Source organism: Ambystoma mexicanum, chromosome 6q (assembly GCF_040938575.1).
Source record: "Ambystoma mexicanum isolate Mex_15411 chromosome 6q, UKY_AmexF1_1, whole genome shotgun sequence".
Lineage (NCBI taxonomy): Eukaryota > Metazoa > Chordata > Amphibia > Caudata > Ambystomatidae > Ambystoma > Ambystoma mexicanum.
Window position 1 is genome coordinate 169,013,903 of NC_090937.1, and position 17,539 is coordinate 169,031,441.

Sequence of the window (17,539 nt, forward strand, 5' to 3'; positions counted from 1 at the left end):
CTCAAATATATATATATATATATATATGTAAAGATATAGGTTGTGTAGTGTAAGGGAAATACAAATTGGCCGAGGCCCAAGGTAATTCCTAAACCGTATATGGGAAAGGAAGCTTGCATGGGAGACATGTGGAAGCCAGGTCAGAGCTAGCGCATGAGGTGCGGTAGGCCGGGTGGAGCACCTACCTCCTTTTTCCGCTCGCTCCCCGCCCCACGCGCAGTCTGATCTTCCACGCCATTACCTACTAATGCAGCATGCGACGATGCCTGGGCGGCGCTGCCTTCTGGAGCAGGAGGGGGGAGGTAGGAGGGATTGTCGATCGTACAGTACAGTAGAGTGGGCTGGTCCCGGAAATGCTGTGAGAGAGAGGAAAAAAAAAAAGAGGGAGTTGTGACTAGAAGAGTGGGGAGGCTATTGATCGTCCTCTCTCCGCCCTTTCCTCTCTGTCTCCTTCTGGCTCCCTGGGCAGAGAGTAGTCTCAGCACCTCCCTGGCTGTGCCCATCCCCGCTTAGACGCCTGCGCTGCCCGGATCTGGGCTCGCCCTTCCTGCATCCCTCTGCCGCTCCTATCCTCCGTGCCCTTGAGCTCCTGCTCACACATGGAGCCAGCTAGAGCCTGACACGCCGAGAGGAAAGGGGGTCCACTGGGCTGGAGGTGAGCCGCTACCAACCTTGCTGCAAAGAGGTGAGCCGCTACCAACCTTGCTGCAAAGCCCCCCGCTTTGAAGCCAGAGAGGGAACGACAGGAGGCCGGTCTCCTCCCGCTGCTGCGCCAGGAAGTGAAGGCACCGGTACGTCTGTGTGTGTGTGTGTGGTGTGTGTGTGTGTGTTGTGTTTTCGCATCAAACTGTCGGGGGATAAGCCGGGAGCTGTCCGGTGACTCCGAGTGCTGAAATCCTTTTCTCGACGCTCGGCTACGGTGCAGGAAGCTGCGCTCAGCAGCGCCAATCCCACTTTCAATTCTGACAGCCAGGGGCTCCTCTTGGCTCCATGCAAAGTGCAGAGCAGAGAAAGCCAACCCCCACCGCCCACCACAGTGTTCCAGGAAACGTTGCGACATCTGTGCGGTTTATGTCACCCTGTTTACTTTATAGAAGTTTTCAAGCATTTAAAACGACAGCGCCTTCGCAAAACGGCAAGGCGTCCGGCTCTATTCTCTGTGCAAATGTCTCGGAGATAAAGCAAGCCTTCATTGCTCCCAGAACATGTGTCCATGATGCCTGGTTTTTCGCCCCTCCTTAGACTAGTTACCTTAATACAGCACTGGTGTGTATGTGCCAGTATAGGGAGGCACCTGCTCTTCCCCCTTTCCCTTGCATACTAGAGTTCAGCGCCCCCTGGACAATGAGTCCACCATCTGCTCCTGCGCCGGGCACGGAAGGGTGGAACATGCTTGCACGTTTGTCTCAATTCCTTTTCATGTCATTCCCAGGTGGCGTTTCTGCTGCAGTTGCCCATTTCAAAGCAAGCCTCCCTTTCATGGGCGCACTGCCATCGCCTATATGCCCAGTGTTCACTACAAGTGTGCCAGTGCCTTCTCTGAATTGACCTCCGAAGTCGGCACTGTAGAAGTTACCATGGGCAAAGGCTGCACGCATCGTCAAGCCCGCAGACTTGCGCCCGCTCAGCAGTTCATAAGGTTGCCGCACGCTAGCCTCTCTGTGAACCACGCGGGCTTCCATTGTCCTGCTGCATTCGCCCCTCCCGGCCCTGGCTGAGTGCGGGTCGCCCCTATGTGACTCTTGGCAGCCGCAGGGCCGGGGCGTTATTACAATGCAAGCTGCACTGGCGCCCCCTGCACCTGCTGCGGCTGCCGCATGCATCGCGGGCCTGGAGCAGTTCACCTTGAAATGCCCCCTCGCCGATCGCCCCCTCCCCTCCCTTTTGCTGTGCGCCCCTCGCGCCGCGCAGCCTTCACGCCATGTGCGCACGGAGCATCCCGGTTGCCAAAGGAAGGAACAAAAGTTTCCAGGCGTGCACACGGGCTCGCACCCACGGCGAATTGGAGAGGTCATAACAATAACATTGGAAGGTCACTTGTGCAGCTGGTGAACGTGCACGATACAGAACGAGGTTGAGCGGTCCTCACCTGAAGCGGACCGCATGCATTTTGGCGCAGTACTCTAACGCCACCCAGAATTGCAATGTTGCGTGTTTAACCCTGGGGTGTTATTCCAATGTGTGCGAGTGAGAGGTGCTCTGTGTATACCTTTGTATTCTCACACTTAGCGTCCATTGTGTCCACCTGCCGCCACTATACAGAAATGACCAGTTCACCGTGTCACTTTGAGGGACCATTGACCTAACCACGTGTATGACCAATGCACATTTAGAATCCCAGTCGACGGGCTGCCCCGCTCACTCTCACACACGCAGCAAATTCACGAGTATTGAAAGCCCAATTGTCCGCACCTCTCACGCACCACAAGTCAACTATCCTGCGCGAAGAGCGCGACACTGCGAGCGCTCCCCGCCCCGCACGGCTCACACCTGTGCTCTGTTTGTTTCTCGTAGGTTGCCGCTCCCCAGAGCCCTGCTCCCCAGCACACCTGCATGTGACATCAGCCAAGTCCTACCGAGCGACAGGAATCCGAAGCCATCATCATGGATTTTGTTATGAAGCAAGCCTTGGGGGGTAAGTGCGTGGAGATGATGCTCTCTAGCCGGGGGTACACTACGTGTTGCCCCATGTGCCAGTTGACTGCCAACTATTTGGGGACATTGGCCTATGTTCCCGTGCATGCCAGGATGCAGAATTGTAGATGCTGGGCTGGGCGGCCGTGATCCACCGAATAGTAAGATCCAGTTGGCTGTTCAGAATGGTCAGAACATGCACCGAGGATGTCCTGAACACACGAGAGGGTTCTCATATGTGGTGGGTCAACGAGCCCAGCCTTATGCGGATGCCACTCTTTGGGAAATACACAGGGGATGCCTTCTGCAGCATTGGCTGCAGTGGCACGCCCATAGCTGCTGTTAGCTAACACCAGTTGAGATCACACGAAACTTAAGTCCTAAGACCATCCAGCGTAGCTTGGGCAAGGGCAGCCTGTGCCTCGTCCGCCACCCTCGCACACATTTGCTATCGGTTTGCAATGAACCACTGCAAGATCTGCCACCTCTTGTGAATCGGAATGCGCCACAGTGGTTAGCGCACGCTGGCTCCGTGTCTTGAGCGACTGCATCAGGATGCTGACGCTGCAGACGTGCTCTGCTTCTAAATTTACCCCAGACTTTCTACTACTCTTTAGCATGCAACTTGCCCTAGCCATGATGCACCGCTTGCTTAAAGCAAATAGCAAGGGGCAGCTTGGTCCAGTAATAGTGCGGTGGCTGCGCGGTGGTATGTGCACATTTGGTCCTTGCAGACCGTGTGCCTTGTGCACTGTGTTAGTGCACAAGGCATTGTGTTTCTGCTGTTGGTTTTGTAACTTGGATGTTGCTTAATTTACTCCTGGAAAAAGCAAGAGCCCAGCACTCCAAGGTGACACCTATAAGTGGGACAGGTGGACTTGTGGCACGGACAAATATGGGACAATTGCTGACACACTTGCTACACTATGCACTCTTTATGATCTGTTACGTCCAGAATGTTTAACCCACAGTCTTATTACATGTAGTCAAATTTCATTGCTGACAGCACACATCAAGGGCACACTAAGGCCGGATCAACGCTCAGTGTGGCACCGGAACTCGGTTGCCACTCACACTGATTAAGAGAGAGATGGTACAATACACCATGCAGCTACATCGTGCCATAATGGGTGATTTATATAATGCTAGCTGTAAGCCTACAGCGCAGCTGCCTTTATTATCTCCATTGTCACATGCACTGGCGAATCAAAGTTCAAACCAAAGAACACCCAACCTATCTCATCAATACATGTTTTAGCCTATTGCATTACACGCCAATGAAGGACGTGAATCGTGACTGGGTGACATTTTTAAGGTCATGAAAAGATGCTGACATTGCCTGAGCTCTAGAATGCAGGTCTTTAAAAATGTGTTAAATTCTCATAAGTCTGCCTGCAGACATCCTCCAATCCCTCCCCCGGCGATTCCTGCACCGATGGAATAATTAGAGTACACACACAATGCCCCCGGCTGCTGCGCGCTCTACAAATATGAATAAACAAATAAATAAATAAAGAGGAAATTCCTACTACAGAGCTCTGGTGCTGATGGTTTCCACCATCTTCCTTTAGTATTCGACGTCAGTGGCTTGCTCTTGCCTGGAGCCGGGGTGATGGATGCGCGCACCAGATCTGCTGATGGCGTGAATATGCCAGAAAGAGGCGAAATAGGATACATCCCATTAAACCGGTGCATAGGGCCATTCATCAGGCCATGTGTCCAGAACACAGCTATATCGATAAGGAAATGATTAAAACTCACTGAGGTGTGGGCCAAAGGATTACACCGCATGAAAAATTGAAATGTGTCAATGATTTCAAATTGGAGCGGCTTCAAGGGCAGGCGTCGCGCGGTGAGGTGCCAAGGAGATGGAAATTCCTGGTTTTAGCAAAGACGGAGTGCGCCCTTGAGTATTAGGCAATGTCTTCCATGAGAGCTCTCATCTTCTTTTATAGGCTATTTTCATATTCACGGGGAACTGCAGGAAGAGGAAACTCAAGGGCAATAGATGGTTTCATTGGGTTAAAAAAGACTTTGAGTCGTGTCAGGCAAAGGGAAGAAGGGACCGCCTGTGGTCAGGCGCTCTCCAGGACATCACATTGCTTTTCAACTGTCCTATTTAATCTAAAGCAGAAGGAGCTCCTTTTTTGTCCTGGGCGCATAAGGCACACGGAGACGCATGGATTGATTAAGCAGCAGTTTCCTGCAAGGTTGCAGGTGTTTGCCGATCCATCAGTTGCCCCCAAGGTGGGGGAACACCAGCATGTGTGGCTCAGCTTGTAAGACAGGATATTTGATTACATTTTCCTTGAAACATTTGACTTTTTAAATATTGAATACCATCTATTGTGGATATTTCTGTGCTCTGCCACTCCCTGTGTGGCTCATTAGTAGGGTGCATCGTCATGGCACCAATAGAGTGGAGAAAGGAAGCACACAGGCATAGTGCAGAACAGGCGCTGTTTGAAGACCACCAAGGCCTCTCTGATTTTTCCTGACCTTCAGATGTTGTGTTTTTAATTAATGAGGGAGGGCGGCTGTTTTACAGTTTGAAAAAACACTCGGTGAATCGATGAAGGCCATTTCCCCCTGCTTTGAAGCTGTTGGTGGGCAAAGCATATTCAGCCAGACTGTTTTTTTGTTGTTGCAACTTTGAGTTAAAGTGATGTTCACTTCCTGAGCTGGGGCTCGTGGTTGTCAGGGCGCAGGGTCGCGCGCAGCAATTCGCACCTCTGTATCAGAGGGCCGCTGCGTGCGGGCTCGCCTGCTCTCAGCTCTTGCGGGATGCGGGGGGGAAGGGATGCAGGGCGAGCGAGGGGGGAGGGGTGATAGCCCGCAGCTCCATCGCTGACATTTAGAAAAGCACCATCTGTTAAAATGTGGCGGCAGGAGAGAGGCGAAGGGAGAGCCGAGGGAGGATGGGGAATGTGGCAGGACAGCAGGGGCTGTGTTGCTCCTGGGGGGGAGGGAGGCATGAAGAGTGGCAGGGTGCCAGAAAGGGGTTTGCTCTGGGGAATGTGGCAGTTATGTTTGATTCCTCGCGGAGAGGCAACTTAAGAAGGTAATGGAGGCTGGCATGAGCCTAGGCATCTTTTGGTGGTTGGGGGGAATTGTGGGGACAGAATGTCTATGCTTCCCGCAGGCCTCCTCTCTACACACCGCAAATGAGGGGGGAGATGGGGGTGGGATCAGGATAGGAATGAACCTAGGCATCTTTTGGTGGTTGGGGGGTTTCTGGGGGCAAATTGCCTATGTTTCCCGCATGCCTCCCTCTTCAAGCCTGCACTCGGGACCCATTGGGATAGTGCAGAGGGAGCCAAAGGGACATAGCGGGCACACACAACATAACATTCAAAGCCCATTTCACTTTGGGTATTTTATGACCCTATGCTTATGTATGACCTTATGCTTGTTTATCTGAGTCACTCTGAACCCCTCGGAGCTGGTATCCCCCGTGCAGCTATAATTGTATTTGTTGTGAATTGCTTTCTTTGACAGCCATTAGCTTTTTTTAAATGCCTTATTCCCCTACTGTGATGTTAATTTGTAGGTAAAAAAGATAGCCATCATTGTATGGGAACACAGCATCTCTTCTGTTACCCGTGCCTTCTAAGACCCAAGACGCAGAGGGAGAAGGAGCTGAAGGAGGTTAGAGAGGCTGGCAAAACACTAGGATGTTTCTGTCTCAGTGAGATGGTACTAGAGACACATGAGTGAATTGAGGGAGGGTGGCAGGAGGCCACAAGTTTCCTTCATTTTTGGGTGACTGACAGAGGACATAACTGTTCAGTCAAGATGGCAACTAGTCAGGTAAGTTTGTTATTGCCAAATATGTGTGTGCTTCCCCCATACCGGCCATCTTTAACCCTTGCACCACTGCACCACAGGCACAGCCAGGAAGTGCGTGGCAAACGGACACATGAAACCAATCCAGAAGACAACAATCTATAAGTTTAGCCATCAACAATGGCAGCATCACAGAAAGCAAAATGTGACCTCACCTTTGATCTGATATCCGAAGGCAACATCTATTCTATCTGCAGTATTGCCTCTTTCCTGAAGCCACTTAGGGCCCGATTCATGGGAATGTGCTAATTTCCCCCACAAACGCCACACGCCGAGAAAGACACAGCGCGAGCCTGCATGCAAAATAAAAAATTTGCGCCCCGCGTATTCATGGAATTCGTTGTGCAAAGTAACCGTTATCACAAGTCGCAACCCGAATGCCGCCGACACGCCCCCACGCAAAGCATAAATAGCCAGACAGCTACCTTTACGTGCACCCCCTGGCACAAATACACACACCCTTCAAAGAGTGTGTGGGGTCTCCCGCAAGCAGGCCTGCATCACGTGAACCCTGAGCAGGGTCCGCCGTAACTGTTGCTGGCACCCCGAGAACATGCATATGATACTTCGTAAACTCAATCTGCATGCCATTCCCCGAAAACCGTTCCTGCAGCCCGCTACAGTGCGTACGCAAACTTCTATGTTAGATCGGAACCCCAGTTGCATTCACGCACCCCTGAAAACCCACCTCTGCACTGTGATTCCTATGCGCAAATGTCATTACGCCTGCCTTCGGGTGGCATAGAGATGGAGGGATTTGCGTGGCCATTTTTATGCCGAGAGGCTGTGCAGGTGGTTCCATGAATACATGTTGTTTGGCGCAATTGTGGGCGTGTGAGGGACTGCCCATGGGCCGTCCCGCATTACGCCCACTTGTTCACATGTCCTTCCCGATTTTCTGTGTGTCCCCCTTTTCCAGCCCTCTGCGCAAGCCACGCCCATGCTCTGCGTGGTGTCTCGGGCAAGGCACTCTAGAAAACTCACAGAGACATGCTGATACCTGCACGAACTCCATGCATTTCCTGGAAAAGTCCTGCACATTCAATTCCATGAATCGACAAATGGTATTTTGCACGCAGTTTGGCACCCAAGTTCCCTATTTCCTGTGCAAATAATTCCATAATTCAGGCCCTTAGCGTAAATCTAAACCATACCATCAGTAGCAAACATATCAACTTGCAAGCTACTAGCCAGGCAAGAAAAGTTACTTGTCCCCCTCAGTTCCCTACATACACAAAGCACACGATTTCTTATTGGCCAAGAGTCAATTAACACTAGCAGGTGGCAAGTGCTCATTTTGAGACCCGAATGAGTTAATGAACCCTCATCCATCTTACAATTCCCGCATATCAGGTTCCATGATGTCCAAACTATGCATCTGTTGAGACTAATATATCCTGAACAGTGTCTCATGATGCATCTAGAACCTCTTACGATACCACTAATAGCTTTGAATATTATTCTATAGACTGGCACTTGTCTTCTTCTCTCCTCTAAATGGATCCCAAGATCTACCTCCAATTACATCTAGGGAGGAAAAGGTACTGAACCTGTAACTTTAAGTACTTAGGTATTGGCCCACATGTTTTATCACTTAGATAGTTTAATGCCGTTATTATGCTACTGATGTCACCTCTTTCTAGCATGGCTAACTGCCTCATAAACTATGGAAAAACAGTCAGTCCTCTCAGATCAGTGCAGTATCCACTGGATGCTTCTTTGCCATGAAAAAGCAAAAAAAAAAAAAAAAGAATCTTTGATTACCTTCACAATATCTCACTACTCTGAGTGGTTTCGGGAACCATATCATCCCATCTAGAGTATGGATATCCTCCATACTTGGGCCTAAATGGGTATCATTTACTTTGGCATTAACAACTTCAGAATTCCGAAATTCAGCTGGCCCTTGGAGCTAGTTTCAAATGTTTCCAGCATGCTTCCATCGCTCCACTGGTGGCCTACTAGCCAATTGATCTCCTTTGAGTTCCAATGTATTATTCCTTACTCTCTTCATGGAACCCCACCCCCACCCCGCCCTTTTCATGAAATTCAAACCTATTGCATACTCTCCTTCATGCCAACTGTTCTTTTCTACGACTATGCTCCTGACCAATCCTGAATTTCAATACTCTCATCATTGTGGTCACTCTCTTTTAAATTCTCGCTCCACTACTTTAAGGAGTTCACTTCCTGGTGACTTACATACTGAGACAAATTAACGCTCTGCCACCTCGTAATTCATCCCTCTCCTCCTAATCCTGCCAGCGCCAAAATGCCACTGACGATACCATGCTTTATAAAAACCAAATTCACTTCCATTTTGTCCCGACTCCCAGTTCATCCATTATCTCTATAAATATTTTGATGCAGCAAGCTGATATACTGCTCTTAAGCATTCAATCTTCTCCATTCCCATAGCCAATGTGATACCACCACCAATTTTAATTCCTGCATTGTTTAAGGTGAAGCTGTCAATACCTGTTAACTTTCCTTCTTGCATTCTACTCAGAGCACTCAACGTATCCTCTCTAGTTAAGAGCAAATACAAGCTGTCACCATACACAGCATCAGGATTGCACAGTGGCAATTCACAAAGGAACACATCAATTGAATCTAAATTTGCTTAAGCCTATTCCAGCTATACACATCATAACAGACTTCCATAGCAATCTAATTCCTGGATTATAAGAAACCCATGTTTTAGGATCTCATTTTTTGAAATTGTGTTTCCTAGCGTTTCCATGCCATATGCTATTTGCTAGCAGTCTCCCAACTGTTCACAATATTCCCAAAAGGAGTGATGTTATCTTCTCAAGCCCGCACTCTCCTTTCTGTACATTCCTGTTTTGTTTTTATTTCAAGAACTATGCATAGTTATCATAGTCCTCATAATTTCCTTCAGATGGTCACAAAATATTCCCATAGTATTCACCATCCATGCAATAATATCAATATAGTCACTAACAGAAGATTCCATCATGCAAACAAAATGCTGACCTTCCAGGATGGCATTTCTGAATGTTCTAATACCCAAGCATCCAGGTGGATCACCTGGAAGTAGATTTATCATTATAACTGTGTGGTTGTTGAAAAAGGCAGACCTTCAAAGATTAAAAATGTATCTATTCTAGAGAAATACTTTTGTACCACCGAGTAATGTGTATTTCTTTGCCTCCAGGGCTCCCCAGTCATCAAGTACTGCTAGATGTGTCACTCAATATTTACTGGGATCTTGAGGTTCAAGACCAAATTATGCCCTTGCTTTCTCAATCCTTTAATGGTTCCGGTGGGGCTGTGGAAATCTCTGTCAATCACACGCCCATTAGAGTTGAAGTTGGCAATATGTTGAGTTAGCCCTCCTCAGATAAGATACCTCATTAAGAAGGGTCCTGATAAAACCCTGAGATAGAAGAGAATGCATTATGCAGTGAGTGAATCAATGGACCAAACACTAAATAAAAAAAAAAACATATTATTCAGGTCGATGTCTTTCCTGACCTAGGTAAAAATCAATCCTATATTTCCTGAAATGTGCTAATTCCTTTTCTGCTTCACAGAGTTGTTCAGAGAAGAGCCATTACAGGACATATGTGTTTTGTTAAAGATGTTATCTAAATGGACTAATATTTTGATACATGCCTTATTCTTTCTCAGGTAATGATGCCCCAAAATATAGTTACTCAGGTGACTTTTCCCAATAGCCGTTGTGACATATCCATGGATGTTGTCCCTTCTTCCCTAGCGGGATCCCCTTCCCTTGGGGCCAGGGCAGTGTGGACACTACCCAATAGTCCCACTTGGGGTGGTGTACCGCCGGAGGATCACAAGCGGTTGGATTCCCCCTATGGGACGAGGGACGGCCATACCAGGAGAATGCGGTAAGTTGCACACACACCTACCCACTCCCTCACTACCAACTCTGCTCCCATTACCTTCATGTACATCTGTCAGTCCCCCCTCCTTACTTAGACAAAGAAGAGTAAGGATGACTGGCTAGGGAGTTGTAGACCCAACACTTCCATATGTTTTTTTGGAGAGAAGAGGACCCCATCCTCGTGAGACATTCTGAGACGAGGAAGAGTAGGGACTAGTCATGTGGACTACATGTAGCAACTGAGATGGAGAAGATCCCACCTTACCCAGTGAAGAGCCATCACGATAACACTGGGATGAAGATTGATCCTCAAAAACACTATAGAGCAGTGAGCAGTATAGTGTTTCAGGAATTCTTCTTGGCCAAAGCCAATACAAAATAGAAGAGGGACAGAGGAAGTTCTCAAATCCAGCCAGAGAGGGTAGCAGAAACAAAGAATCTCCAGGGCGGGAGGTTCCATCTCTGCTGGGGAAGCGAAACAGAGGGTCCAATCCACTCTAGAGGAGCCTCGAGGGCAGAACGGCCCAGGAGGGAAGAAATCTGACCGGGACTCTGAGAAAGAAGCAGGTAGCTCCAGGCTGGTCTGGAGTGGGAGAACCACCCAACAGCCCTGCCAAGAGAAGCTCCAGGTGTTCCTTACCATGGGGCGCCATGAGAATGGATAACTGGGCAACCAAAAGAGAGCTTTCAATTGCAGAGGTGTCACAAGAAGGGAGCCCACGAGAGTCGGGGAAGCCCCATAGCTTATCACAGATGCCAGGGAAGACCCAGGATGATAGTGGACAACAAAAGAAGGTATGTTCATCACTGGGAGGATGCACGGGCCCTGAGAAGTTGGTGGAGAGCCCAAAAGGGAAGAGCAAGCCAAGAATATAGAGTCTGGGACGTTATCATGTCTTGGGTACCATGATAGCACCTGGCAGGAGAGTTAATCAAGTCTACCAAAACAGAAGGCCACACAAGAGAAGGGAGTCTGGGACCTGCACCCTCAAGAAAGACAAGAATACTGCACATGGGATCCTGACAAAGGGGAAGAGATAATAATAATAATTTGGCATTTATATAGCGCTACGAACCCTGAGGTATCTGAGCACTGCTTATTATCACCCACGGTGTGTGGTGCTCATTTATCGACCTCGGAAGAATGAGTTTGGCCCTGCCGGGATTCAAACCTGCATCAGCAGGCTCTGCACGGATGTCAAAGCGAGCGCTGTACTCGCTGTGCCACTTGACCGACAGATCCTGTCAAACCTTGGGGCACAGGATAGTACTTGGCAGGAGAGTAAGCCAAGTCTATCAAGAAGGAAAGCCACATGAGGATGGCCTGAGGAAGGGACACATTTCCCCACCAACATTGAAAAGTCTGAGGGGCTGGAGAAATGCCTGGGGCAGAGAGAAATTACCCCAAACAGCATTGTATCATTTCAGCAGCTTGGTAAAGGCCAGGTAAAGGGAGACATTCCCCACCACCAACATTGAACTGTCCAATGAGCCTGATAAAGGCCAGGGGATGAGATATTCCCCCAACAAGCAGTGAGTCATTTACACACCCTGAGAAAGGCCAGGGAAAAAGAGACATTCCCCCGCCACCATTGAGCTGTTAGAGGAGCCTGAGAAAGTCCAGGGAAGGGAGACATTCCCACAGCAAGCATTGTATTCTTTGTGAAGCCTTTGAAGGGCCAGGGGAAAGGGGACAGTCCCCTGCCAACATTGAACTGTCGGAGGAGCCTGAAAGAGGCCACGGGAAGGGAGACTTCTTTGAGGGGCCTGAGAAAGGCCAGCGGAAGGGAGACATCCCCCAGCAAGTATTGTGTTCTTTGAGAAGCCTGAGAAGGGCCAGGGGAAGGGAGACATTCCCCTGCCAACATTGAAGAACTGTCAGAGGAGCCCGAAAGAGGCCATGGGAAGGGAGACATTAACCCAGTGAGCATTGTGTTCTTTGATAAGCCTGTACAAGGCTTCGGAAAAGGAGATAGAATGTTATGTTACTTTCAAATGAGACTGCAACCTGAAAAGGGGAGATGTCCTCTTAGAACACAGTTGCATGTTGGAACTGTTGAAAACCCCTCCGTTATTTAATTCCACTCATAGTATAAAATAAGGAAAACGTTTTTTTGGCACAGGATGTGGACTCTACTTTGGACATCCTGACAGATTCCGTAGTACTTTTAGTTGAGGTAGGGACCCCCTCTTAGTGGTAGGGATAGTTGGGGTTTGTCGTCCTTTATTTTCATTGATTAAAGGTCTTTGCCAGTCACCATGCCACCATTGTGTCAGACTCGTACTTCTGCACCCTTACACAATTTATGTTGTTCATCTTGAAGTGATTGTTACACTTCAGAAACTCCTGACGGCTCCATAGTTGGTGCTTTGATAAGACATTTCAACCTGACTTGTCAATGAGGACTAAGTGCCTGTGTCCTTTGTGTGTGTAGATCATTTTTAGTTTTGGCTCCTCCGTGGAATTTCCCACCAGAAAAATGGATCCGATTTCATGGTAACATTTGCATTTATGCTGCATGTCACATGACATCAGCACTGTAAAGTGCATTCTCCCACTACCCATGTCACAACATGACTTGGGTCTCCAGAGTGGGTTTCTCCCTCAGAGCAAGTCACATTGCTCCTGACACCTGAGTCGCACTCCCCTGCGGGCCATCCATTATGGGAGTCCCACACCATCAGTGCTCCATGGCATCCTTGCAGTCCTCATTCCCTCATTCCCTCCCCCTCTCCAGTCTGTTTAACAGGGAGGTGGAGGCAGGAGGAGAGCAGCTGTTCCCTGATCTTCTTGCTTCCCAAGTCTCTCTGTCTAAGGCAGTGTGAGAAAGAAGGTGGGGAGTGGAGGTATGCTGCATTCTGATACCATGACTAGGCTACTGTTGGCCAAGCAAGGGACACCACAGTCCTTTTTCCTAGTGCTGAGGAGGCAAATTGTTTTGGCAGAAGAATTGCCCTAAGCAAAAGTAAGTACTGTTGACTCCACCAAGGCTGTTTGACGTTGATCTAGCAATTATGACGGCACAAAAGAAACAATGAGGTGTCTGATCTAATATATATCAATAGGGATAATCATACTTACTATGCAAAATGACCGACTTGATCAAATAATATATCTCCTTCACTTGGTAGAAGACATGTTAAGAGAAATAAAAAGCCAAGAGCGCGCTACAGTGGAATCTTGTTCGGGACTAAATTGCTGATTTACAGAGATGTTGAGCGAAGGCTAGCAAGTGTGAGCACAGTTATAAACCCTTGAATTGTTACACTTTCCTCCTCTGTCAGTCACAGCCAGATAGTATTGATTCTCACTGAAGCAATTAAAAATCCTTACACCCTTATTCGTTGTCATGAAAGCACGCGGGGTGGAGATTCCCTTCGTTAGTCACCATTTAAAATAGCATCTCAAAATAATGAGCACAGTACAATACATTCACATTGAGAGCAAGAGAATGCATTGATTAGCACATATATAAAATCGGTATCACTTGTGTTGATGTGTGCCCTGAAGCCCGCAGGCTTTGGCGCGTTAAATAAATAAATAAATATATCCAGAAATTGGTGAAGTGTATAGCTTTAGAGGACACTGGTTTAATTTATTTTCTACTCATTTATTTTATTTCTATCCAATATTCAAATGTTGCAATGCCAGTGTGTTCACATAAAATGTTGCATGGATGGGCTTGATGGCTAGATATGCTTTCTACCTGAGCCAATCATTTCTTTTATTTCTATCCAATGTTCAAATGTTGCAATACCAGAATGTTTACAGAAGATATTCCCTGGAGGGACTGGGTATCTAGATATGCTTTATGTACCTGAGACATTTCATTTATTGTATTGCTGTCCAATGTTCAAATGTTGCAGTGCCAGAATGTCTACAGCAGATGTTCCCTGGAGGAATGTAGGTAGCTCGATATGCTTATTGCACCTGTGCCATTCATTTATTTTCTTTCTATCCATTTTTCAAATGTTGCAATGTCAGAATGTTTACAGGCGATGTTCGATGGAGGGAGGTAGTTAGCTAGACATGGTTTTTGTGTACCTTAGGCATTCATTTATGTTATTTCTATTCAGTATTCAAATGTTGCAATGCCAGAATGTTTACAGAAGATGTTTCCTCGAGGGACTTGGTAGCTAGATATGCTTTGTACCTGAGCCATTCATTTATTTTGTTTCTATCCAATATTCAAATATTGCAAGGCCGGAATATTTACAGAAGATATTCCATGGGGGGAAGTAGGCGTCTCTGTGTGCTTTTGTAACTGAGCCATTCTCAGATATCCCCCCTCCCCCCGCTTTCCCTTAACATGTATGTATAGCACAGTTTTCAGATGTCATTGCCTGGCATGAACTCAGTAGCATGCCCACAAAAAGGAACATATGCTCCTATTTATCGTTTGGTATGACGGCAAAGTTTGATATCTCTCTGTCGTATTGCCTGGAGAAGCTCAATTATTCATGCCATTTTCTTGAGAATGCAGGTTTTCACTTTCTGGACAATAATGGCCTTCTTCTCTTGGCCCTTGTATGTCGTGTTCTAATCAAGCCAGTAAACTTGGCAACATCTTGCTGGATGTATAATCCTTCAAACTGGCAAGGTCAACTCGGGTTAAGCAAGTCCTCTGCAAACACTGAAGTCTCTTCAGGTTCTTGCAGTTTTTGCAATAAATCCTCACTCTGTCCTGTTCGGTTGGTTCCCAAGGTTTTAAATGTATTCACCTCCAAAATGTTGAACATGGACTGTTTGGTCATGACACTTTAACTTTTGTTTTTTCATTGTTTTCCCGTGTCTTATATTGGGGGTCCCTCCTTGCCCCCCCCGCCACCCTGCCGAGGACCTGTTTCTCTCAATCCTCCATTGCCCCCTTCCCGTTTCCATATATAGATCCAACAGTTACCATTTAAACATGTAGGTGAACCACTGCAGACAAGGTGCTGGCTAGTCCATTGTAACTATTTACTTCTCATTCTTTCCAAAATCCTGCTAGCAAAGAATGCAATATCCAGAAATCCATGGGCCAGATCCTCATTGCCTTGATTTGCAAAATCTGTGCCTTTATGTTTCTAGGAGTCTTTCCTGGGTCCCTTTGCCATACTAAGTGGATTAAAGGATGATAGCTTATTCACTCGGAAGTGTACCTACACTGGTGGCTCATTGTATCTGAGTGTCAGAATTTGAAGCAGCCATGTCCTTGGACAACAGTTTTCTATAAGTACAGGTTGGTTCCTTTCCTGACTTTGGGGTTAGTCAGGCAGACTCCTTGAATTTACTACTTGTTAGGCTTCCCAAGAGTCAGACAGTGCAGGGCCGGAAGGTCTGTGGCTTTGGGCTGCTCATTAATTCCTAATATTATAATGATTATTATTATGGTATTTATCGAGTGTGGACCTTGCTTCAGGAGGCAACAAAGCACTTTACAAATCATAGGGGGAAGGACACAGTGAGGGAAGCAGAGATGCAAGGCAGCGGGGAGCTAACAACGACAGAGGGTGGGCAATTTGGCAGCAAGGCACCTGCAAGCAACCAGGGGAGGAAACCAGGGGGAGCAGATCACCCAGTCACAGATAGCGTGGGTAGTGGACGGAATGTGGACTAGGTGTTCTGGAGGCGCCAGTCCTTGATTGAGCTGCTTGATGAAATGTGAAAGCTAGGGGGAGGGTGGGTCTGGTGTTGACAGTGAGTCATGGGAAGTAGACAGAGAAGGCCTTTCTTCTGGTTCCATCCTTCCCGCATCAGTGGAGTTCAAGTCTGCACATGTCAGTAATACTTGTGTATTGTAGGCCTCTGAAGATGCTGAATTTCTTACTGAGGTAGCTTAGGGACAGCCTGTTAGATGATGCAGTAGGATTTGAAGATGATACATCCTTGAAGCGTGAGCCATCACAGTTCAATGATGGTCAGGGTGATGTGGTCGAATTTGCAGAGTCCTTTGATGAGGTGTGCTGCAGTACACTGGACTCATCTCAGGGGTGCCAGGGTAGTCGCTGGAGGGTCTTCCAAAAGGGCCTTCCCACCATCCAGGTGGGAGAACACCAAGGCTTGGACAGCAGATCTGAAGTTGTTTTCTGGGACAAAGGGCTTGATTTTCTGCAGGAGAGAAAGTTTGTACCAAGCAATTTTTCTCTTTCATTGTCATGTACTGTTTGAACAAGTCATTTCTGTTGATGTCAAACCCAAGGTACTTGGCGCAGGTGGCCAGCTGATCTGTGAAACCTGTGAGGCTCATAGCAGAGAGCCAGATCTGGATGTTATACTTGCAGTGTTCCCTCTTCTGTTTTTGTTGGTGTATACCGAATTCATGCAGTCTCTATGCTTTTGTTGCCCACAGACACTGACCAACAGCAGGTAGAAGGATTAGATTTCCATCTGCAGAGCCACAAGCCAATTAACTCTCTTTGCACCCCATCACCAAGGCCTGTTGTGTGTCTAGTTTTTCTCCTTCTGTAAGAATGTCTGCAGAGTAAATCCTGTCTTCATTCCTACCCCTTGTCCTTGAAGCACAAGTAAACGTGGCTGCAGCATGTGTAGTCCAGCTGGACTGCACTGGGCATGGCGGGCATAGTATGAGGTGTCTGCATTAGGGTGTCCAGGCAATAGGGCTATTTTTCTATCCTATGGTATTGCACGCTGTTTAATGTTGAATGAACACTTTCATGTACATGGGACATGAATGCAATGCTCTAGCAGCAGAGCATCCAAATAGCCTTCCATCTGTATTAGTGTTGTATCCTGAGAATCAACTGCTTACCTAAGCATCTTGCAAGTGAAAGCACAAGAAATCCCTTTCTTCACAGTTCCGCTGCATTGCCCTTAGGTTTACTCCTTCTCAATCTCTAAACTCTTCTATGTCTCACAGTAGCATCATTTTAGCAAGTTTTCCAGCAGGGCTAGCGTCCTAAATTTTTTTTTTTTTTTAATTGGTGGGACGCATTAGGAAATGACATCACATGAAATTCAGTTCAGTTCAGATGTCTTTTATTCTACAAAAATATCATCTTGCCAAAAATAGATGTGTTAAAATATAACAATACAATACCACATAATCACATGAGCAATTCAACAATTCATCAATACCAATGTAAAAGTCATAGTAGCTGAAATTCCTTATTAAAACCTTGGCTGTACGACACATGCCTGATTAAATACTCCACATAATTGTAATATCATATTGCTTGTGACTC

The 17,539-nt window shown here is 47.3% G+C and overlaps 1 protein-coding gene across 1 annotated transcript in view; it reads left to right on the forward strand.

Moving 5' to 3' along the window:
- Positions 1-277: 277 nt before the first annotated feature.
- CPLX1 (complexin 1) overlaps positions 278-17,539 on the forward strand; it is a 551,004-nt gene continuing 533,742 nt past the window's right edge. The window contains exons 1-2 of the mRNA XM_069630596.1: positions 278-791; positions 2,515-2,635. Of these exons, the coding sequence (XP_069486697.1) occupies positions 2,605-2,635 (31 nt within the window). The 5' untranslated portion in view covers positions 278-791; positions 2,515-2,604. The remainder of the gene's footprint in view (positions 792-2,514; positions 2,636-17,539) is intronic.